Raw genomic sequence first — 22,121 nt, 5'->3', positions numbered from 1 at the left:
TATGGACTCTCGGGGCTCGACGCCCCCCCCCTCTCGGCACTGACCTCTGCGGACGCCCCCCCCCTGAGTGAGAGTCCGAGCTGCGGGGGGACGGGGCAGCCTGACTGAGAGCTCGACCGCTCCGAGCCCCCGGCCTGACTCTCGGCCGCTGACTGACGGCGCCCCCCCCGCTCGGCACTGACTCTCGGCGCGACGACCCCTCCGTGACTGTCGCACGAGGCTCAGCTCGACGCCCCCCCCCCTCTCGGCACTACTGACTCTCGGCTCGACGCCCCCCCCCCTCTCTGGCACTGACTCTCGGCTCGACGCCCCCCCCCCTGACTGAAGCCGATCTGCGGGGGGTGGGGAGAGCCTTGACTCTCGGCACTGGGGCTCGCGGGGACGCCCCCCCCCCTTCGGCAGCTGCTCTGGCCGGCTCGAGAGCCCCCCTGAGAGCTCGGCCTGACTCTCGGCTCGACGCCCCCCCCCTCTCGGCACCGGCTGCGGGGGGAGAGGGAGGCTGAGTCGACGCCGCCCCCCCTCTGGGCACTGACTCTGACGGAGACGCCGAGCTGCGGGGGGGGGAGAGCCGTGACTGAGAGCCGAGCTGCGGGGGGGGGGAGAGCCGTGACTGAGAGCCGAGCTGCGGGGGGGGGGAGGGGGGGGGGGGGAGAGCCGTGACCTCTCCGAGCTGCGGGGGGAGAGGACTCTCGCTCGACGCCCCCCCCCCCCTCTCGGCACTGACTCTCGGCTCGACGCCCCCCCCCCTCTCGCAGCCTGACTCTCGGCTCGACGCCCCCCCCCCCTCGTCACTGCACTCTCAAAGTGGGCGGGGGGGGGGAGCCGTGACTGAGAGCCGAGCTGCGGGGGGGGGGAGGACCGAAGTGACTCGCTCGGTGGGGGCTGCGGCTGAGAAGCTCTGAGCCTCCGCCGACCCCCCCCCTGCGGGGAGCGGGAGGAGCCGTGACTAGAGAGTTCTCGACTGCTGGGGGGGGGGGAGCCCGTGACTGAGAGCCTCGGCTCGGGGGGGAGAGCCGTGACTGAGCAGCGACTGCGGGGGGGGGAGAGCCGTGACTGAGAGCGCGACTGAGAGGGGGGGGCCGTGGCGCCCCCCCCCCTCTGGCCTCTGAGTGGGGCGCGCCCCCCCCCCCCCCTCTGAGACGCCTCGTGACTGGACTCTCGGCTCGACCCCGCCCCCCTCTGCACGATATCGAGCTGCGGGGGGGGGAGAGCCGTGACTGAGAGCCGAGCTGCGGGGGGGGGGGAGCCGTGATTTGAGAGAGCTGCGGGCCCCCCCGTGGAGTGAGAGCCGAGCTGCGGCACTGACTCTCTGAGACGCCTACGCCCCCCCCTCCCTCTCGGAGACTGACGCTCTGACTGACTTCCCCCCTCCCCTCTCGGCCGTGACTCTCGAGCTCGAACGAGCTGGGGGGGGGGGAGAGCCGTGACTGAGAGCCGAGCTGCGGGGGGGGGGAGAGCCGTGACTGAGAGCAGCTCGCGGGGGGGCCCCCCCCCCCCTCTCGAGTCCGACTCTCGGGGGGACGCCCCCCCCCCGGAGTGCACTGACTCTCAGCTCGACGCCCCCCCCCCCTCTTTCGTGACTCTCCCCCTCGACGCTCGGCACTGAGACTCTCAGCTCGACGCCCCCCCTCTCGGAAGCCGGCACTGAGACTCTCCCGCTCGCCCGCCGCCCCCCTCTCCGGCACTGACTCTCCGAGGGGGGGGGGGGGGAGAGCCGTGACAGCAGGTCTTCGAGCCGTGCCCGTGATGAAGCCTCGACCCCTCTCGGGGGGGAGAGCCGAGTGACTGAGAGCTCAGCTCGACGCCCCCCCCCCCTCTCGACTGACACTAGAGCCTGACTGCGGGCGGGGCACTGAGCCTGACTGGGAGAGAGAGCCCCCCTCTCGGCACTGACTCTCAGCTCGACGCCCCCCCCCCTCTCGGCACCCTCTCGGCTCTCGTGCTGCCCCCCCCCCCCTCTCGCCACTGACTCTCCGAGCTGGGGGGGGGGGGGAGACCGTGACTGAGAGCCGAGGGCTCTACGCCCCCCCCCTCCTGACTCTCGGCTCGACGCCCCCCCCCTCTCGAGCACTCACTCTCACGGGGTGGGGGGGGGGGAGAGCCGTGACTGAGAGAGCTGCGGGGGGGGAGAGAAGCCGTGCTCTCGATCGAGCTGCGGGGGGGGGGGAGCCGTGACTGTCTGCGTCACTGAGAGGAGAGCGTGACTGAGACCCCCCCCCCGCTGCGGGGGGGCACTGAGCTCTGACTTGAGAGCCGCTCCCCGCCCCCCCCCTCTCGGGCACTGACTCTCGCTCGACGCCCCCCCCTCTCGGACACTCACTCTCAGCTCGACGCCCCCCCCCCTGAGCTAGACTCTCGCGAGCTGCGGGGGGGGGAGAGCCGTGACTGAGAGCCGAGCTGCGGGGGGGGGAGAGCCGTGACTGAGAGCCGAGCTGCGAGACTCTCGGCTCGACGCCCCCCCCCCTCCTCTCGGCACTGACTCTCGCTCGACGCCCCCCCTCTCGGCACTGGAGCCTCTCGGCTCGACGCCCCCCCCCCTCTCGGCACTGACTCTCGGCTCGACGCCCCCCCCCTCTCGGCACTGACTCTCAGCTCGACGGCGGGGGGGGGAGAGCCGTGACTGAGAGCCGAGCTGCGGGGGGGGGGAGGGGGGGGGGAGGGGGACTCTCAGCTCGACGCCCCCCCCCCCCCTCTCGGCACTGACTCTCTGGCTCGACGCCCCCCCCCCCCCTCTCGGCACTGACTCTCCAGCCGACGCCCCCCCCCCTCTCGGCACCTGACTCTCGGGCTCGACGCCCCTCCCCCCTCTCGGCACTGACTCTCGGGCTCGACGCCCCCCCCCCCTCTCGGCACGACTCTCGGCTCGCGACGCCCCCCCCCCCCCTCTCGGCACTGACTCTCAGCTCGACGGGGGGGGGGGGGAGAGCCGTGACTGAGAGCCGAGCTGCGGGGGGGGGGGAGGGGGGGAGACGTGACTGACTCTCAGCTCGACGCCCCCCCCCCCCTCTCGGCACTGACTCTCGGCTCGACGCCCCCCCCTCTCCTCTCGGCACTCACTCTCGGCTCGACGCCCCCCCCCCTCCTCTCGGCTCTCGGCTCAGACTCTTCGGCTCGACGCCGCCCCCCCCCTCCTCCCCTCTCGGCTCGACGCTCAGCCCCCGCCCCCCCCTCTCTCGGCACTCACTCTCAGCTCGACGCCCCCTCCCCCCCCCCTCTGGCACTTACTCTCGCTCGACGCCCCCCCCCCTCTCTCGGCACTACTCTCAGCTCGACGCCCCCCCCCCCTCTCGGCACACTGACTCTCGGAGCTCGACGCCCCCCCCCCCTCCGGCACTGACTCTCAGCTCGACGCCCCCCCCCCTCTCGGCACACTGGACTCTCAGGCTCGACGTCCCCCCCCCCCCCTCTCGGCACTCCACTCTCAGCTCGACCCCCCCCCCCTCCCCTCTCGGCACTGACTCTCGGCTCGACGCCCCCCCCTCCTCCTCTCGGCAACCTGACCTCTCGCTCGACGCCCCCCCCCCCCTCTCGGCACCTGACTCTCGGCTCGACCCCCCCCCTCAGCTCGGCACTCGCCTCGTTGCGGGGGGGGCGGGGGGGGGAGAGCCGTGACTGAGAGCCGAGCTGCGGGGGGGGGGGGGGAGGGGCCGTGACTGACATCGAGCTCGACGCCCCCTCTCCCCTCTGACTCGGCACTCACTCTCAGCTCGACTTCCCCCCCCCTCTCGGCACTCACTCTCAGCTCGACGCCCCCCCCCGCCTCGGCACTCACTCTCAGCTCGACGCACCCCCCCCCCCTCTCGTGACTGCACTCGACCTCTCAGCTCGACGGCCCCCCCCCCTCTCTCGGCACTGACTCTCTCAGCTCGCCGCCCCCCCCCCCTGCTCTCTCGGCACTGACTCTCAGCTCGCACTCCCCCCCCCTCTCCGGCCCTCCCCTCTCAAGCTCGACGCCCCACCCCCCCTCTCGGCACTCGCACTCTCAGCTCGACGCCCCCCCCCCTCTCGCACTCACCTGACTCTCTCTCGACAGCGGGGGGGGGGGGGGGGGGGGAGAGCCGTGACTGAGAGTCGAGCTGCGGGGGGGGGAGAGAGTGTCACTCACTCTCAGCTCGACGCCCCCCCCCCCTCTCGGCACTCACTCTCAGCTCGACGCCCCCCCCCACCCTCTCGGCACTGACTCTCAGCTCGACGCCCCCCCCCCCCCTCTCTCGGCACTGACTCTCAGCTCGACGCCCCCCCCCCCTCTCTCGGCCCTGACTCTCAGCTCGACGCCCCCCCCCCTCTCGGCACTGACCTCTCAGCTCGACGCCCCCCCCCCTCTCTCGGCACGGACTCTCAGCTCGACGCCCCCCCCCCTCTCGGCACTCACTCTCAGCTCGACGCCCCCCCCCCCCCTCTCGGCACTCACTCTCAGCTCGACGCCCCCCCCCCCCGATATCTCGGCACTCACTCTCCAGCGCGACGACGCCCCCCCCCCTCTCGGCGCACTCACTCTCAGCTCGACGCCCCCCTCCCCCCTCGGCACTCACTCTCAGCTCGACGCCCCCCTCCTGTCAGAGTATGACCGACTTGTCCCAAACGATAACAATTGGATGGCATGTCATAAAATGACAGACAGTGTCTCACTGGGTTAGGTGCAACCCCCCCCCCCCCCCCCCCCCCCCATGCAATAATAATAATAATAATAATAATAATAATAATAATACCCCTGTTCATCAGCTATAACTAAAATAAAATATAATAAAACGTTTATTTGGACACATTCATTTAGAGTCGGGTTCTTTTCGATCAGGAAATTTATTGTGTAGTTCACAAATGAAAACACTTAGGCATGCGTTATTGCTATGCTCTTTGTGGAGGTGAGATTGAGGAGCCAGGAAACCTGTGTTCTGATTGGTCTACAAACTTAAAGGATCTTTTTTCTGTGAATGAAAATAACTCATGACATCACTACGGAACGAGTTTTGAATGAATATGTTACAGTGAGTTCTATTCACGTTGTTTTATGTTGCAATGAGTTTCAATCGAGTTTTTAATGTTGAAATGAATTTCAATCGCGTTTTTAATGTTGCAATGAGCTTCGCGTTTTTAATGTTGCAATGAGCTCCAATCGCGTTTTTAATGTTGCAATGAGCTTCAGTAGCGTTTTTAATGTTGCAATGAGCTTCAATCGAGTTTTTAATGTTGAAATGAATTTCAATCGCGTTTTTAATGTTGCAATGAGTTTCAATCGCGTTTTTAATGTTGCAATGAGCTCCAATCGCGTTTTTAATGTTGCAATGAGTTTCAATCGCGTTTTTAATGTTGCAATGAGCTCCAGTCGAGTTTTTAATGTTTCAGTGAGTTCCAATCAAGTTTTTATGTTAAAATGAGTTCTATGCAAGTTTATATATATATATATAGTAGACATTAGCAGAAACAAAGATCATTCAATATGTTGTTTTTGCAGTTGCAGTTTGTCAAAACCTGTAAACTGGGTACTTTCTCAAGCAAGCTTCCTGCCACAGCATTCTGTTCTGATGCCTTTCCGGTTGCAGCTTGTTCTAGCTGGGTGAGGAACCCCAGTCCCACAGAGCTCTCTATCTCTATGTTGCTGTAAAAGGCAGGAACCAAAAGCATGTGCACCCAGTTTTACATGCCCACAGAGTGCAGAGCATACAATAATATACATTGCTTTAAATATATATGTACATAATGTACATGTAATGAGTTTAACATACAAGCAAGCCTCAGGTTATCCTAACGTCAGGAACACCTCTGTCATACAAACAGGGCGCTTGAAATCTGCTTAGCTCTGCAATTGAGGCTTCACAAATCAAAGAGCTGGTTCAGTCCTGTCCAGTGCAAGCTGCAGTGTGTTAGATGAGACAGCCTTCTCGTACAGATGTGCTGGGTGTGCTGGTTCAGTCCTGTCCAGTGCAAGCTGCAGTGTGTTAGATGAGACAGCCTTCTCGTACAGATGTGCTGGGTGTGCTGGTTCAGTCCTGTCCAGTGCAAGCTGCAGTGTGTTAGATGAGACAGCCTTCTCGTACAGATGTGCTGGGTGTGCTGGTTCAGTCCTGTCCAGTGCAAGCTGCAGTGTGTTTGATGAGACAGCCTTCTGGTACAGATGTGCTGGTTCAGTCCTGTCCAGTGCAAGCTGCAGTGTGTTAGATGAGACAGCCTTCTCGTACAGATGTGCTGGTTCAGTCCTGTCCAGTGCAAGCTGCAGTGTGTTAGATGAGACAGCCTTCTCGTACAGATGTGCTGGGTGTGATGAGACGGCTTTGTGAAGATGCCTGCACGCTTCAAGCTCTAGGGGGATCAAGCGCACGTTTGGATACACGTGTCCTGTCCGATCAAACGCCATTCTATTCCACTGGACAGGTGTGTAATGATTCAGGTAACCGCATTGTTGTTATTTTAGCATTACACTCCCACCCTCTTCCCTTAATGATTGGCTCTGAAGTAAACACGCTCATTAATAATGAAAGCGGTGGGGTTTATGTGCGCTACTTCTCTTTTGATTGGTCCTCTCAGACTAAGCCAGCACTTCAGTGGAATTGAACATTATCTTTATTCTTAAAATCTAACAAGCCTAAAACGACTGGCGCAGAGCAGCGGGGAACGGAGACGAGCTAGAGATGCGCAGATCTGACTACAAGTAAAAACCGATTTCTTACCTCATATTAGCATTCTTAAAATTATTACTAGTCTCCATTTTAGGGTGCAATACATCTTTGTATCATTCAAGATATCCAAACTTGCTGTAAAGAAACGTTATACGTAGAAATTCAAGTAGTCGTGGCCGAGTGGTTAAGGCGATGGACTAGAAATCCATTGGGGTCTCCCCGCGCAGGTTGGAATCCTGCCGACTACGGATGTAACTTTTACTGAGGTTTTTCATTTAATTATATTTCATATAATATTTATCATTTAATTTATATATATAATTAAATAATAAATATGATATGAAATTATATATATATATATATATATATATATATATATATATATATATATATATCAAACAAACAATAAATCATTATTATATTGAAGTTCATTTTTTAATTTTAACTGGAATTGAAAATTCAGCTGTATTAAGTTCGCAAGGCACTCGGGCAAGATAGCCTCTCTGCTCACAACAAAGAGTGGGACGAACAATGCCTCCCCAAGCGATGCCTAAAAACCAAACTGGCTAAACACACTGACCGGCGAGACGCGTCTGCAAACTGAGCAGCAGCATTTAACTAAATGAACGGACCGGACTATTGGATAACAAGCTACGTATTATATGTTCACATTTAAAATACAGCGTATTAAGTACTATGCGTATCATTTCAGTAATGTACAACTGCGCCCTCTAGTGTTCTAAAGTGGACATTGCTCACACACGTACTGTTTCTATTGATCGACTTGCTCACGATTTACACTAACAGATGAAATACCTCAATCTGCTATGCAATGCGAGTCTTACAATTACACTGACTTGAAGCACACTGAATCACATTAGATACTGTTGCTAAAATGCACCCCTTCGATTAGATGCACCCCTCCCTCATTCTATGTCCCTTGCATGCTGAGACTTCAACAGCGAATCCCCTTTTCTACCCCGTCTCAATGTCACCATGTCCTTTCCTCAATCTTCACAAAACAACAAAGCAGCCTGGGCAGAGTCCAAAAAAAAAGCAACAACTCGTTTTTTGTTTTTCTAAGAAAATGTATTTATTATTTTTCACAAATCTGAAATTGAATGTGAAAGATAACATATTTCAGCAAAGAGCCAGTGAATGAATTACAAATGAGATAACGCCTGGTCGAAGTGGCACCGAATTACATATTAATGTACATAGCAAGCGACTGTTTACAAGTGAACTGGTAACTACTACCCAATGCAATTGAATACTTTGGCTTACATTTTACAACATACTTCTCACAAGCTGCATGTTATAGCTGAAATGCATAAAGAATATTAAATTACATGATGGGACACATACGCTTAGAAACACACACGAGACAGAGTTTATTTTAAAACAGCTCGATAACTTCAATGGAGTACAAGCCAATCTCTTGCTCTTTATTTATTTTGCCAAGTTCCTGTAAAGTTCCCTGGATCTTCCCCAGCTCTGAATACAGCCTCACCTAGCAGGAGAGAAGCGCACCATGGTGAGAACAGACACACACACACAATGATGATCTGCACAACTACCTACTAAAGACAAACAAGAAAGCACTGTTACTGCTGTACGCTTTGCATTTACTTCTTCAATTGGACCGTGTTACTCCTACTAGTCAAGTTCTAGAAGAGTGAGCGTTTACCTGGGACCTGACAAATCTGTGGAGTTGTGTTAGAAGCCCCTTGGCTTCTGGTGCCATTATCAAGACTGTAAAATGAGCATCTAGTAGCAAGCTTACCCAGTCCATGATCTGGAAACAAAAAATAAAATAAAGAGAGAGAGATTACTACCAGCAAACCCCAAAACAAGACAATAAACTGTTCATCATTTATCTCAGCCAGAACAGTAAACAGAGACAGCAGTACGATTCCCATTGCAGAGCAGTTCCATCCATTCCTTGTTTTATTATTTTAGTCTAATCAGATACACCTGAGCTTGTTACCTATACCCTGTGGCTAATCAAGCTCGTAGTAAAACCTGGAATGGGTGAAACTGCTGAGCAACAGGAGTCTCATTTCCATCTCTGCAATGAAAAGTGAATATACTTTACAGATAATAAAGTTTGTAAAAACCAAGTGTTACTGAGTGATCAGAAAGCATCAGTACACAGGAACGTGCATCGACCATCACCCATTCGAACACCTTCTTATTAATATGTAGCGGACGAGAAAAGAACTATTTAAATGTTATTCCTTGCATATAAAGAAAGAACCCATTCAAATATACAAGTGCAGAATCTCTGAACGCCTCACCTGGGTAACTGTTGGTGCTCTTAGCCCGGGGAGCTGTGTATAGACGTCCCCTGAAGATCTCACATACAGATACTGGAGGTACCGCAGAAACAGCTAGGCAGGGAGAGGAAAGGGAACGCTTTCAGCTGAGTGTGGTTTAATAAAGGGACATGGCCACTTCAAACATTCACAGCAGAGCAATGAAACGCGGCAGCAGGAGGCTCCAAAACACAGGCTGCAAGATTTGAGAACTACAAACAGAGGGAAGGAGGGAACAGGGTGTGCTTACAATGACTTGCCGAGACGAGAGGTCCTTCAAATGAGGCAGGAGGAAGCTTTCACTGTAGGAGGACCGCAGGATTTCATTACTGTGGGTTAAGCGGTCAAGGAAATAGAGTCTGACAACTGTGAAAACCTAGGACATTTTTTGCAATTTTGCCATCAGGCTTGGGGTCAAATCTAATTCCCTGTTTAAAATCAATTCCCAATTCCAATTCCCCATTCCCTTTTCATCAATTCCAATTGGAATGGGGAATTGATTTTAAACAGGAATCGGAATTGAAAAAAAAGGAATTGAACCCAACCCTGTCTGCAATAGTTTACCCCATTGACAAAAAAAAAAAAAAAAAAAAAAGAAAACTCTATAAGCTAGAAAGTCAACAGTACAATAAAATCCATTATATATATATATACACACACACACACACACACACACAGACACGCACTGCTTTGGAAATCATTCCCCAGAAAGATACAGCAGAGCACTCTTTTTCAATCCCACTGGGCTGGTCAGGCTCATGTCTATCCAGGAGCTGCTCTGGTCCAGTTTGGGGGCAGCGAGCTGGACGTCGCAGCCGTCCTCCTCCAGCAGGACGGGGCTGAACCCATTCTGTACCCCCTCCAGAGAATGTCCTGGGCCGTCCACGAGGGAGACGCCCTCCAGGTCCACGTTCACCGGCACCAGGTCTGCATCTGCAACGCTGCAATTATATAGCAATGTCAATTATACAACAAAAAATAAATAAAAACACCACGAGAGGGACGCACTAAAAACAACTTTTCCGTTTTCACAAAGTTGTTCTGGGTTGCTAATAGGATACACGGATGGGTTTTGTAAAGAAAATGTAATTGTTCCAGGACAGCCCTCACTTAGCATGGAGTTATGTTCCAGTCTGCAGGAGATCATTCGTGTTTCTAGCGTTACAGTAACCTGCACGTGCCCCCACCTGAGAAAGGCTTTCAGACAGGCGCAGGTGACAGCCTCAGGAACGTCAGGGAACTGCTGCAGACACAGCTGTGCAAGGAAGTAATCGCGCTTCTCCAACGCAAGCATCAGAAATCCAGGGCATGAACTGGGAAATGAGAGATCAGTGCACTTTTGAAGCAGATTAAAAGCTAAACAACACAGTAAAAACACAACACAAACTCATATACATCATGAAGGGATCGATAGTCGATCGCCAGTCTGCAGGTAGAAGCCTCACCTGTGGGACAGTCTGCCAGTCTGTGCGAGACGCGCCAGCACAGTCTGCGGGTAGAAGCCAGGGTCGGCCTGGCAGCGTTTCAGCAGCTCCACAGTGATGTGAGAGAGACCGAGCTGGAACTGCGGGGAGACAGGGGAACACGACAGGAAGGGCTCCAGCACCTCCTCCACCTCCTCACTGGAAACTCCCTGAAACACACAGACACACATTCAACTGAGAGAGAGAGAGAGAGATTACTCAGCACCTCCTCCATCTCCTCACTGGAAACTCCCTGAAACGCACAGACACACACACACACACACACACACAGAAAGAGATTACCCAGCCCACCCAACACTTGCCATTTCAGACTTGAAAGATTTATACATAAGTGCAGAAATCACACACAGCTACTGAAAACACCCCATAGTGTTACACTGAGAAATACTAAAAGAAACCCAATAAGAAACACACACTTCGCCCGGAACTCTTTCGGATTGTGTTCAATGGTGTGGAAAGGCGCCATGGCATTTGAAAGCGTTGTGCAGTTCGAGCGTGCTGCTGTTCCCTTTCTCTTACCTTTAGGTCTTCTAGCACTTGATTGATTGTCGGGGACAACGTAGCCTGACTCGTCAGACTCTGTTTCTACAAAAAAAAAAAAAAAAAAAAAAAGGACAATTAAAAATCATACACTACAGATCTTTTTACCTGAACCTACAAATATCCCAAAACATCTCCACCAGCAGATCCTGATTAAACCTAGGTTTAAAAGGGTTTAAAATAGTTTAAAGGACAGCTTTGTTAAACATTTGAAAAGGCTTTGTGCTGCAGCTGTAGTGAACTGGTCATTCTCCATCATGTGCACCCACATTCCAGACTCACACTATTCCTGGTTCTCATGCCTGCTCCTCCCGTTCTCGGCTGCAGCGCTGTCTCTTCATGGAGAAGAGAATTCCAGTTCAACTCGGAAGGAGACAACGTCACCTCTGAACAAAGAGAAATACAGTTCTTTAAGACGGGAGGCTTGGGTGTAAAGAGAGAGACGGGAAACAAGCTCAGTAGAATCAAAATGATTGCTAGTCCTCTCCAGCCAGACTCCACAGGTTCATTTTTGTTTTATTAATTAGACCCATGTCACAAAATGACTGCGTTCTTTAATAGTCCAGTATTATATAAAAAGTCAATGGATATCAATAGGTAAAGAGTCAGACCCGAGACTCCTTATTCGAGTTCTGAAACACATACATTAAGAGACAGATTGACGATAAACAGGTTAAAATGTATCAGTGCAAAACACCTGTGCAAATAAAGCAACCAAGAAATAAAAATCTCTTCAGTGGTTAATGGCTGCGCGTGTTCTCTGGGTGAATGTAACCTTTTCAAAATGCCTCATGGTGGTTTCTGGGGGTGCCCAGTCTCTCGAACTGGTTTTTGGCTTATGAAGCCCCAGTAAAAACAGAAAGCCTTGTAAACATCACCTTGCGTGCTTGTCTGCTTCAGCTTTCCCAGGGCAGCAGCCAGTGATGACATCTCACAGCGATAGGGGAGGACTGTCAGCACCTTACCGTGAGTTACATACAGCTTCCCTGCATTACACCACAGCTGCAAGAGAAAGCAGGCTCAGGTTAATAAACACACACACACAGGACAACACTGCGTGGAGTGCGTCATAGGAATAAGCCTTTATATATGCAGAACTTCCTGACTTGAAATCTAGAATTCGATGAAGCATAATAATTTAAGAACAGCTCGATGGTGTTCCCCACCCCTCCATAAAACCTACAACCTTATCATCAAACCCAAGCTTCACCCCTTCCTGCCCATACAACCTTATCAACAAACCGAAGCTCCGCCCCTACCTGCCCATACAACCTTATCAAACCCAAGCTCCGCCCCTACAACCTTATCAAACCCAAGCTCCGCCCCTACAACCTTATCAAACCCAAGCTTCACCCCTTCCTGCCCATACAACCTTATCAACAAACCGAAGCTCCGCCCCTACCTGCCCATACAACCTTATCAACAAACCGAAGCTCCGCCCCTACCTGCCAATACAACCTTATCAAACCCAAGCTCCGCCCCTACAACCTTATCAAACCCAAGCTTCACCCCTTCCTGCCCATACAACCTTATCAACAAACCGAAGCTCCGCCCCTACCTGCCCATACAACCTTATCAAACCCAAGCTCCGCCCCTACAACCTTATCAAACCCAAGCTTCACCCCTTCCTGCCCATACAACCTTATCAACAAACCGAAGCTCAGCCCCTACCTGCCCATACAACCTTATCAACAAACCGAAGCTCCGCCCCTACCTGCCCATACAACCTTATCAAACCCAAGCTCTGCCCATACAACCTTATCAAACCCAAGCTTCACCCCTTCCTGCCCATACAACCTTATCAACAAACCGAAGCTCCCCCCCTACCTGCCCATACAACCTCAACAAACCCAAGCTTCACCCCTACCTGCCCATACAACCTTATCAAACCCAAGCTCCGCCCCTACAACCTTATCAAACCCAAGCTTCACCCCTTCCTGCCCATACAACCTTATCAACAAACCGAAGCTCCGCCCCTACCTGCCCATACAACCTTATCAACAAACCCAAGCTCCGCCCCTACCTGCCCATACAACCTTATCAAACCCAAGCTCCACCCCTACCTGCCCATACAACCTTATCAACAAACCGAAGCTCCGCCCCTACCTGCCCATACAACCTTATCAACAAACCCAAGCTTCACCCCTACCTGCCCATACAACCTTATCAAACCCAAGCTCCGCCCCTACAACCTTATCAAACCCAAGCTCCACCCCTACCTGCCCATACAACCTTATCAACAAACCGAAGCTCCGCCCCTACCTGCCCATACAACCTTATCAAACCCAAGCTCCGCCCCTACCTGCCCATACAACCTTATCAAACCCAAGCTCCGCCCCTACAACCTTATCAAACCCAAGCTTCACCCCTTCCTGCCCATACAACCTTATCAACAAACCGAAGCTCCGCCCCTACCTGCCCATACAACCTTATCAACAAACCCAAGCTTCACCCCTTCCTGCCCATACAACCTTATCAACAAACCCAAGCTCCGCCCCTACCTGCCCATACAACCTTATCAAACCCAAGCTCCGCCCCTACAACCTTATCAAACCCAAATTCCGCCCCTACCTGCCCATATGCTCCCCCAGCCAGCTCCTTTGAAGCTTGCAGTGTCTGGAAATTAGTGTTCCAGATGCAGAGGAAATCTAAAAAGAAAAAGATTCGCTTGGATTTCAGGGCTTACAAACAAAAGAGTTTCTTTTCCTGTTCTGACAAGATGAAAACATTGCTCCCCTGCATTCACAGCTCCACGCAATTAACAAGCGAAAACCACCTAGAAACAAATGACAGAACATGATATTTATACATTTAGAAATACTGAAAATAAATGCTTTGACGAATGCTTTTCGAAAAGGACCTTGATAAAGACTCAGATAGAATTCTAGTAGTTTATTTTAATAAAGAGGACAGGATCCCTGCAGCCGTTACCGGGGGATTTCACAGGTGCCACTGTACCTCTGTCACCCGTGCTTGCAGAGTGCGGTGATCCTACAATGGCTATGTGCCCCTCCTCCAGAGAGGTGATGGCAGCCCTGCTCAGGACTCCCTCAGATACAGGCAGCTTCAGCAGCAGGGACTTGGGCAGGTGCTGCTCCCCCTCTACACTGGGGTGCAGGGAGACAAGCAGCTTATAAACACAGCCACTGGAATCTAGAAGCAAAGATTTACACAAAACATTCATGGACACAGTTCTTAAACACTATAACATTACCAGATACAGAAAATTAATAATGTGTCTTTAAATGTTTAATGCAGCTCTTGCAAGAAAGAGAATCTCGTTGAAAGATTTAATTTTACATCATGAAATAAAGCTTGCCTCGGACAGTTCTTTATATCACCCAACCTCATTTTTATCCTTTATTGTATTATTTTTTAAAGACTGTGGTTCTATGTTTTTGCATGTACAGAGAAAACAGAGTTACTTACACAAGCACATCAGGGTGATGCATTTATTTTCAAGAGTTGCGGTGAAGCTAATAGGGCACGCCCCCTTTCCCTCTGAATCAATGCTATACTTGTGCAGAACATTTGGTTTGAGCTTTTGCAAATACAGAAAACACTCCCCGCTCTGAAAAGGAGAACACGTTGTACAAATCACACAATAGGACAGCGTGCATTACTAAAACATCAAACAAAAAGCAGCACCTAGCAATCAGCCCATTTACCTTCTCCGTGGAGAACAGGAGGAGAGGCTGCTCTGCTTCCAAGAAACAGCTGCTCCACCTGAAACAAAACAAGAACACTTTACAATACCAGTTCAAAGCAAAGCATTGCAAACAAAATATACCACAGTGAAATGATTGTGTATAAAAAAAAAAAAAAAAAAAAATCAGGATCCATAGGGAAAGATCCATCACATGCAATGCATTAATCAACGTGCAAGATGCAGAGGAATAACTACTGTAAAGTTTCAAAGGCGGACTGGGACACGGGGCTTTTCACTTCATGAAATACAAGTGGAAACACATTTTGTCTTATTTAAAGTGAGCTTTTATATTGGCATGCAAAGGTTGTCTTATCTGTACACGAGGACTGATGTTCAAAGGAAAGACTAGGTACAGAAACCTCCTCACCTGATGACCTCATCCTCTGATAAGACTTCTTCCACTGCCTGCTGTGGAGCAGCCAGCAGGGCATCGAGCTGTCGCACTGCACCCCTCTGGAACAGAACGAGGGGCTCCAAGGAGGGCAGGGCGTGGATCCGGGACACAGCAGCCGAGAGCTACGAGACAGACGCGGATCATTACCAGTCCTGGGACAGACACATTCAAACATACAGCTTCAAATGCATCTGGTGGCAACAAATACCACTGTGTTGAAATAACAGAATGGGACACCAGGCCAAGGAAAGCAATGCAAAAATGACAATAAATACAACCCGGTTTACTGTTTCAGCACTGAAGTCTGGAATCAAGATGAACAAAGTGCATTTGATGTACTTACTGTGGCTTTAAATACTTTCTCAAAATTTATATCTTCATCCCTCCATATTCGCAGTACCTAGAAAAAAAAAGTGAAATTAAATATTTATTGTTCATGTAAGGAATGGTAGCCATCTAAAACATAGCAACAAGTTTAAAAAAATCCAAACTACTGTAAACATACAGTAATAAAAACAGCCACGTGCTACAGAGAAGACACATGTTTAGTGTAAATGTATGATTTAACTCTGGAAACAGACTACAGACTTATTCTTTATTCTAAAGTCTGCTATGCTGTTGAGCAGCAGGCTGTCTGGCATTCTGAAGGCACTCCACTCTCAATTCCAGCTGGAACACCTACCTTGCTGTCCTGCACCGCCACATACTCCCCAGTCTGCCCGTGCAGCACAGCTGGGCAGGTGACTGCTTGTCCCTGCTTAGCTGCCCAGCTGCCCAAAGGCTTCTGGTCCGAAACCTGTGGCAAATTAAGCTTGTATTAAAACCTGGAACGGGGAAAACTCCTATGCAATTGGAGTCTTATTTCCATCATGCACGGCCTGGTAAACACGAAGATAATATGCGTTTTCATTCACAACTCTACATTATACAGTTCGCTTATGATTTTTGACAAACGACAACATAATCAATAGGCTTGCAGAGTCAGGCATTATGCAAGCCGCCTCTCAATTCTCCAGCCCTACACTAAAGCCTAGGGTAGCCCCAGTCTCCATTCAAACCGAGTACTGTATTATTAGCAATCTGTACATGACGTGCAGCACCAGTTCTCCTGTCTGATGATGGTTAGCAAGCAGACGACTGTCGTTAAGTTACACATCCAGCTAAGCTAGTGTTTGCCAAACAGACATGTGTTGTAACACATGAGAGCACAACACAAACACACAATCACAAACGTAGCCGTAGCGGCTTTGCACCGCTCTCTCTGTACCTTGTACACGGTGACGGTCCTCCCCGCGCCCGTGACTATGACATGGTCGGGGTCTCTCCCCGGTTCTATCCCCAGTAATCCCGAGTTTTCACGGCTCTTGCCGGCGGCGAGTCCGCACAACGTGAACCCCTCATACAACGCAGCCATGCTGTAAGTATAAGGGCAGGACGACTCTGAGAGACAGAGGGAAGCCCATGCGGTACGAAAGACGAGGAAACGTAGACAGGGACCCCTATAGGCGAGGAGTAGTTACACAAGGCTCTAGAACACAGTGACGCCAGGGGCATTGCAAGCCCCACTGAAAATACTCCAAACATCCCGTTACCTTTCCCAGATCAATATATCAGCACGTTTAATATCTGATGACATCCACCCACACTGGTGCCTATAAAAAGACAGTGTCCCTGGAAGTCCATTTCGAATTTGTAGTAGGCTGCTGTACATGTACGGTAGCATCTAACTTCGCATTAGAGTCACACCTCGTAACAGGCTATTGAATGTCCTACTGCTGCTGTAGCTCCATCGGAGACCGATATCACGTGACTCGCGTCACAGAACCTATCATTGACTCTAAGCAGGTACGTCACAATGCATACGAGGGCTAAACGTTCCATGCAAATAATAATGCAAATACTGAGTCATTATCGAGCCTTTATAACAATGTAGGCTGATGAGCACTGATGAGATAGCACTGTGGTCATGCATAAACTCCCATTATAATATAGTGATTTAAAATAAATCTTGAAGGGGTGGAGATGCATACTCCTTATCGTGGATGTGGCCACTTTATTAGGAATGGGGTCGCTCCACGAGGGATAACTCCCTGCGCATTGGTCCGCTCTGGTCGATCCAGCTTGCTCACAACCTGCATGCAGTGCGTGGATTACTGTGCATGTCAATCAAAGCCTTTCAAATCGCACAGTCCTCTGCAGCCGTCGTCTTCCCAATCTTCACTGTACATTTGCCCTGATCAGTAGGTGTGGAATATTTCTTATAGTGCTGACAGACGTGTGAGTCCACAGCCCCCGACCACATAAACTCACCGCCTGCTGTTTGTAAAGCATAACATCTGCCCAAATACAGGAAAAAAAAACAATTTCAATATATTTATAATAATTATACAGTATTTAAAGTTACATAAAATATGTTTTTTAAGTATTTAAAATAAATTTTATCATAGGATATATATATATAGTATAGATATATATAGATATAATTCCTATATATATATAATTATCTATATATATATATATATATATATTGATGTCCGAAAAAAACTTTTTTTTGAGCAAAAGCTGATATGTACGTATGGGCATGATGATTGTAAACAAGAAACTCAGGTCAGATTACATTTCACTTTATTTACTGCAAGATGTAAGAAAGTGGAAGATAATAAAGAAACAAAGAAACACAAATCTATAGAAACAAAACAAACCCTCAGTATCCTGACAGAGTGGCACTTCTGAATGAACACAGAGTGGATTTACATTCCTTAACAGGTACACATTCCAAAACTTGGTCCTCTTAAATCTGAAACAATTACACACAAAAAAGAAACAGCAAACCTGTCATGGAATGCAACCGAAATTAGTAATACAATTAATATTATTTTTGTTTGTTTTACAGTTCGATGACAAGTGAAACCACAGGAGATATTAACAAACATGCTAAATTAAAAAAAAGCAAAACAAAGCAAAACAAAAAAACATTTAAAAAGACACCCTAGTGAGTTTTCGAAGCCAGCTCCTGTTTAAATGAAGCCCAGCTTCCAGTTGCTGCTCTCTGCCGTGTCGATGTCCTCTTCCCCTGTTCGGCGGAGCCCCGCTCTGACAGCGGCTGCGGACAGGCAGGCAGGAGGAGGGTGTTGAGGGGCACAGTGTGTTTCAGTGCTGGCCACTGAAATGTCTTCCTGCTGGTGTTCAGGGTTCAGTTATTGAATTTGGTTCAGATATGGCCAGCTTATTTTACAGTGGTATCATATCTTTAAAAAAACAAATAATACAAAAAGAAAAAAACCGTCCAGCTCTGAGGCTTGACAGCTTGAAGAAGGTACATCAAAAACGCATTCCCGGTAAGTATTTTATATAAGGTATGTTACAGATTTGGTTTACAGACTAAAAGATACAGCATCGCATGCAGAGAGGCACTGAGATAAAAGGGACATTTTATTCCTGAAACATGCTCAGTTTAATCAAGTCTCTGTCTGTTTTTTTCTTTTTAACAATGGATACTACGCAACTAGTCAACTTTGCATTCACTTTTTTTAATATATATCTTCGAATCAACAACAGCCTTCTCTTACAATGGGCAGGCATTTGTTAAGGTATGGAACGCTGTGCAAGATTTATTTTATTGATTAAGCCATCGTTTTAAAATGGTACTCTACAAGTTCTGGGGTTTATTAGATCGCTCTACAATGCTGACAGATCGAAATGCCACCACACTTAATAATTACAATAGGAATCTTCCTTGGTGTTTTACAGCAATACACTGAAGACTGAGACTCGCATTGTGCACTGTTGGATTTCTGGAGCCCTTTTTTAAATAACTAAACAGATTTGCCGCTGTTTAGACAAACAGACTCCATCGGCTTTTCAATAATTCACACAGGAACACAAAGCAGCAATGTACTGTTTGCAGCAAAGTTTGCAGTACTGGATGTAAGGTCTTGTGTCTAGCTAGCTAGCATATACACAAGGCACCCCCTTTTATTAGAAGGCGGCAATTCTTAACCATGGGAATCTGCTACCCCTAGGGTACACTGGCAATATCAACAGGCTTTCAAAAGCTAATGATACACAAAGCTGAAACAACAGAGATCACATATCAAAGGGGACAACTGGGTGAAAACCAACGGATATTCTTGACAGCCTGGATATCACTGGATATCCAGCCGTGAAGCCCTAAGAACTGACACCTCTCCAATGACCTTATAACAGTGTACCACAGTAAACATGCACTGAACCATGTTCTTCTGTTTGCTAAGCTCCACACAGCCATGCCTTACCAAACTGCACTGTCCAGCATGCTTTTACAATTCACTACTACTCTGCTATGCTTTTACCATGGTGCACCTTTATTAGAGTAAAACTTGGTTCATGTGTCCAAAAAGAAACATTCTCAGACATTAGAGAGAAACTTACGCGACTGGGCAACAGCGAACACCCTCTCAGACTGTCCAAAGGAACCGCGCGGTACTACCCTTTCAAAAGCTCACTTCACTTGTACATTCTGCTATAGACTCAAAACTTGCACGGCAGGCGAGTTAAAACAGCCACATTCTAAATGAAAGGAACACATAGCATTTAAAAAAAAAAACGGCTCAATACAGCCTAACAGGAAAACGTGCTCAAGAGACTGAGCCTTTTAAAATCCCCTTCAGCAGACAGTGTGTGACAAAATGAAGTAGCCTGCAGTAAACCCCTCCCCCCCCAAAAAACCGCTTTCCTCCATGCAATTGTTTCACTATCAACAAACACACACACACACACACACACACACACACACACACACAGCAGTTATTGGGGGTTGGCGTCGGAGGGCTGGTGGGATGGCGAGCGCTGGGGCAGGCGCAGGGAAGGCATGCGCAGGCGGGGCACCCTGTCTGCGGGGTCCGGCAGGGTCAGGGTCTCAGGGGCTGACTTCTTGCGGGGCCGGTCCTTGGGCACGGAGAGGAATTCGGGGGCGTCAGTGGCAAGGGGGGTGGAGGGGGCGCTGGAGGGGCCGCTGTGGGTATAGCAGGGCAGGGGGGTTTCGCTGATAGAGATTGTGGGGGGGAAGATCCCGATCTTCTTGTTGGTGGCTTCCTGAGTGGCTCTTTCGAATTCTCTCACTTCATCCATGGTCATGTCTTCGATTAGGAGAGAAAACAAACACAAGCTACTTTAGTTTTTCAGCATGGTGAAAGTACAGCATGTAGGCATTACTTGATTGCACAGTGACCAAGGCTTTCCTAAAGTATGGCATTTCAGCAACTTGACTATACTGGCTATTGTTATTTACAAAGCAATCTCCAAATATATGTCAAATGTAAGGGACATGACTGCTGTTTTGCTATTGACTTTGTTACTTTGAAAAATCTATTAATACTTCATAGAAATACACTGGTTTGTAGGGGGCGGGGTGAGTGTGGAAATAAGATTCCCATTGCATAGCATTTTGATCTACTCCTGGTTTTACTAGGAGTTTAATAAGACACATCTGAGCTGGTTACATATACACTGTGGCTAATCAAGCACATATTAAAATTTGGGATGGGTAAAAAGCAATGGGAGTCTTATTCCCATCCCTGGTTAGTAAGGATGGCTACATGGACACAGTTACTGTAGAAAGACAACAAATTCCCTATTTCTTACTGATGTGCTCATTTAAGGAAGCACAGTGACATCATTCAACACACTACTGGACATGGGCGTGAGAGACTGATCAAGGTCTACACTGCAATGGAATTCCTGCATTCAGAGGAATGGGTTAAACATGGTTACAAGGGGTATCTAAAAGGAAAACCAGGCATTCTAGTTTGCATTAATATTAACACACTGCTTGGTGAGACTTCATAACAATTGCAATCATTCAATATTTAGTTATCATTAATCATGGCAGGTGTTGGTTATAATAAAAAAAAAAAAAACATACAGGTGTATATATTAAAATACAAAGCAATGTGGTGTATTATAGTAGTAATGTACACAGGTGTATAGTATGCATGTCATTTTTTTAAATAATGAAATGAAATAGAAATAATAATAATTTTAAATAATGAAACTTTTCTAAAATAATATCTGTAATAATCTACTTCCGATACAGGTGTTCACTCTCAGACCCAAGTTGCTGTTTCACCCCATTCAACCCAAGACAACTTATAACACAAGACTGCTTTTATTAACCCAGAGTGGTGGCTATGGAGGAGAGGGAGGGGTGGGAGAGAGGGTTACATGTTAAAATAAATCAGAACATACACTTGCTTTGTCACGGCTCTCTATTTCATCCAGTGAAGATGAATTTGTGGAATCCTGATCATTGCATACTTTAATGTTGGTTTGCTCATGCATTTGTTTCTCGTATTCCCGCACGTCATCCAAAGTCAAATCTGTAAAAAGTCCAAGATGTTGGCAGCTCCTGTTAGGAAACTCAAGACTTGGGGAGGAGGAGGGGCATGGAGAGGAGCTGGAGGGAGAGGGATCTTGGGCTGTGGGCGCCAGGCAGCCATGGCAGGTTTTACAGAAGGCAGGGCAGAGGGAGAGAGAGCTAGCTTCCTGACTGATTGATTGAGCAGGCGAGTGAAGCTAGTCTGGAGGAGGGTGTTAGCAGCAGAGGGAGAGGGTAGATCACGGCTGGTCTCGGAGCAGGGGGGAGGAGGCTGGTTAGTGCAGGAGCAGGCAGATGGAAGCCAGCGAGCCAGATCTTCAGAAATGCCTTGCAGTATTTGAGAAGATCTTCTGCATCACCCGTGTGATGCCAGCACAAGAAAGTGTCTGTGTGTAAATGTTTTTGACTTACCTTTCACACAATATAAAAAAACAAAACAATTACATAACCTGCCAAACACCCGACTCATTGAGGAGTTAGACAGTGCTCTATAATCTAGAGTAGATTATAAAAGTACAAAGTCGAGATACGTTTCAGTCACCGTACTCCTGAAGAACATGACAGGAGGGGTTCAGTCTTTCATCTTAAATCAGAAGATAATCCCACTTTAGATTAAAGATATGTTCATTTAAGAAGTATAAATAAGCATGTAATTAAAGCTCATCATTCCTCCCTATAGTTGTGTTTTTTACAGCTCCATTTTAGTATTG

The 22,121-nt window shown here is 49.3% G+C and overlaps 2 protein-coding genes and 1 non-coding gene across 6 annotated transcripts in view; 1 reads left to right on the top strand and 2 right to left on the bottom strand.

The window, feature by feature from the left end:
• Positions 1-6,780: 6,780 nt before the first annotated feature.
• trnas-aga lies at positions 6,781-6,862 on the top strand. Its single transcript has one exon. It is a non-coding gene; the product is annotated as a tRNA-Ser (tRNA).
• Positions 6,863-7,681: 819 nt separating this feature from the next.
• On the bottom strand, positions 7,682-16,502 carry LOC121295548 (nucleolar protein 11-like). Of its 2 annotated transcripts, none has more exons than XM_041220321.1 (18): positions 16,324-16,502; positions 15,739-15,852; positions 15,400-15,456; positions 15,030-15,178; positions 14,622-14,679; positions 14,383-14,524; positions 13,912-14,106; positions 13,525-13,601; positions 11,832-11,955; positions 11,236-11,339; positions 10,933-10,998; positions 10,375-10,562; positions 10,117-10,242; positions 9,646-9,870; positions 9,180-9,258; positions 8,912-9,004; positions 8,398-8,409; positions 7,682-8,124 (listed from the first exon to the last, which is right to left on the bottom strand). In XM_041220321.1, the coding sequence occupies exons 1-18, from the start codon at positions 16,468-16,470 to the stop codon at positions 8,011-8,013; spliced, it is 2,070 nt and encodes a 689-aa protein (XP_041076255.1). In that variant the 5' UTR covers positions 16,471-16,502; the 3' UTR covers positions 7,682-8,010. The 2 variants fall into 2 exon arrangements, with proteins under 2 accessions (XP_041076255.1, XP_041076254.1); XM_041220320.1 differs by having other exon boundaries at positions 8,302-8,409; positions 16,324-16,501.
• Positions 16,503-17,124: 622 nt separating this feature from the next.
• LOC121295553 (cytoplasmic phosphatidylinositol transfer protein 1-like) overlaps positions 17,125-22,121 on the bottom strand; it is a 57,427-nt gene continuing 52,430 nt past the window's right edge. The window contains exons 9-10 of one of the 3 annotated variants that reach the window (XR_005946941.1): positions 17,759-20,173; positions 17,125-17,392 (exon numbers count right to left, since the gene is read on the bottom strand). Coding sequence is in view for 2 of the 3 variants with exons in the window: in XM_041220329.1 (XP_041076263.1) it covers positions 19,842-20,173 (332 nt within the window). In the remaining variant the exon portion in view is untranslated. Of the gene's footprint in view, positions 17,393-17,664; positions 20,174-21,281; positions 21,413-22,121 lie in introns of those variants that run through there. The other 2 variants (XM_041220330.1, XM_041220329.1) reach the window with 2 other exon arrangements.

This window comes from Polyodon spathula, chromosome 20, assembly GCF_017654505.1.
Source record: "Polyodon spathula isolate WHYD16114869_AA chromosome 20, ASM1765450v1, whole genome shotgun sequence".
Taxonomy (NCBI): domain Eukaryota; kingdom Metazoa; phylum Chordata; class Actinopteri; order Acipenseriformes; family Polyodontidae; genus Polyodon; species Polyodon spathula.
Note: the sequence above shows the minus strand (reverse complement) of the source record. Positions and strands in the feature narration are given on the sequence as shown.

Excerpts from the sequence above, each read along its gene's own strand:
- LOC121295548 (XM_041220320.1), bottom strand. The coding sequence starts at position 16,470 with ATGGCTGCGTTGTATGAGGGGTTCACGTTGTGCGGACTCGCCGCCGGC. Across the intron at positions 15,457-15,738 it reads TGGCGGTGCAGGACAGCAAG|GTACTGCGAATATGGAGGGA; the intron begins GTAGGTGTTCCA and ends TTTTTTTTCTAG. Across the intron at positions 8,125-8,301 it reads ACAGATTTGTCAGGTCCCAG|GTGAGGCTGTATTCAGAGCT; the intron begins GTAAACGCTCAC and ends CTCTCCTGCTAG.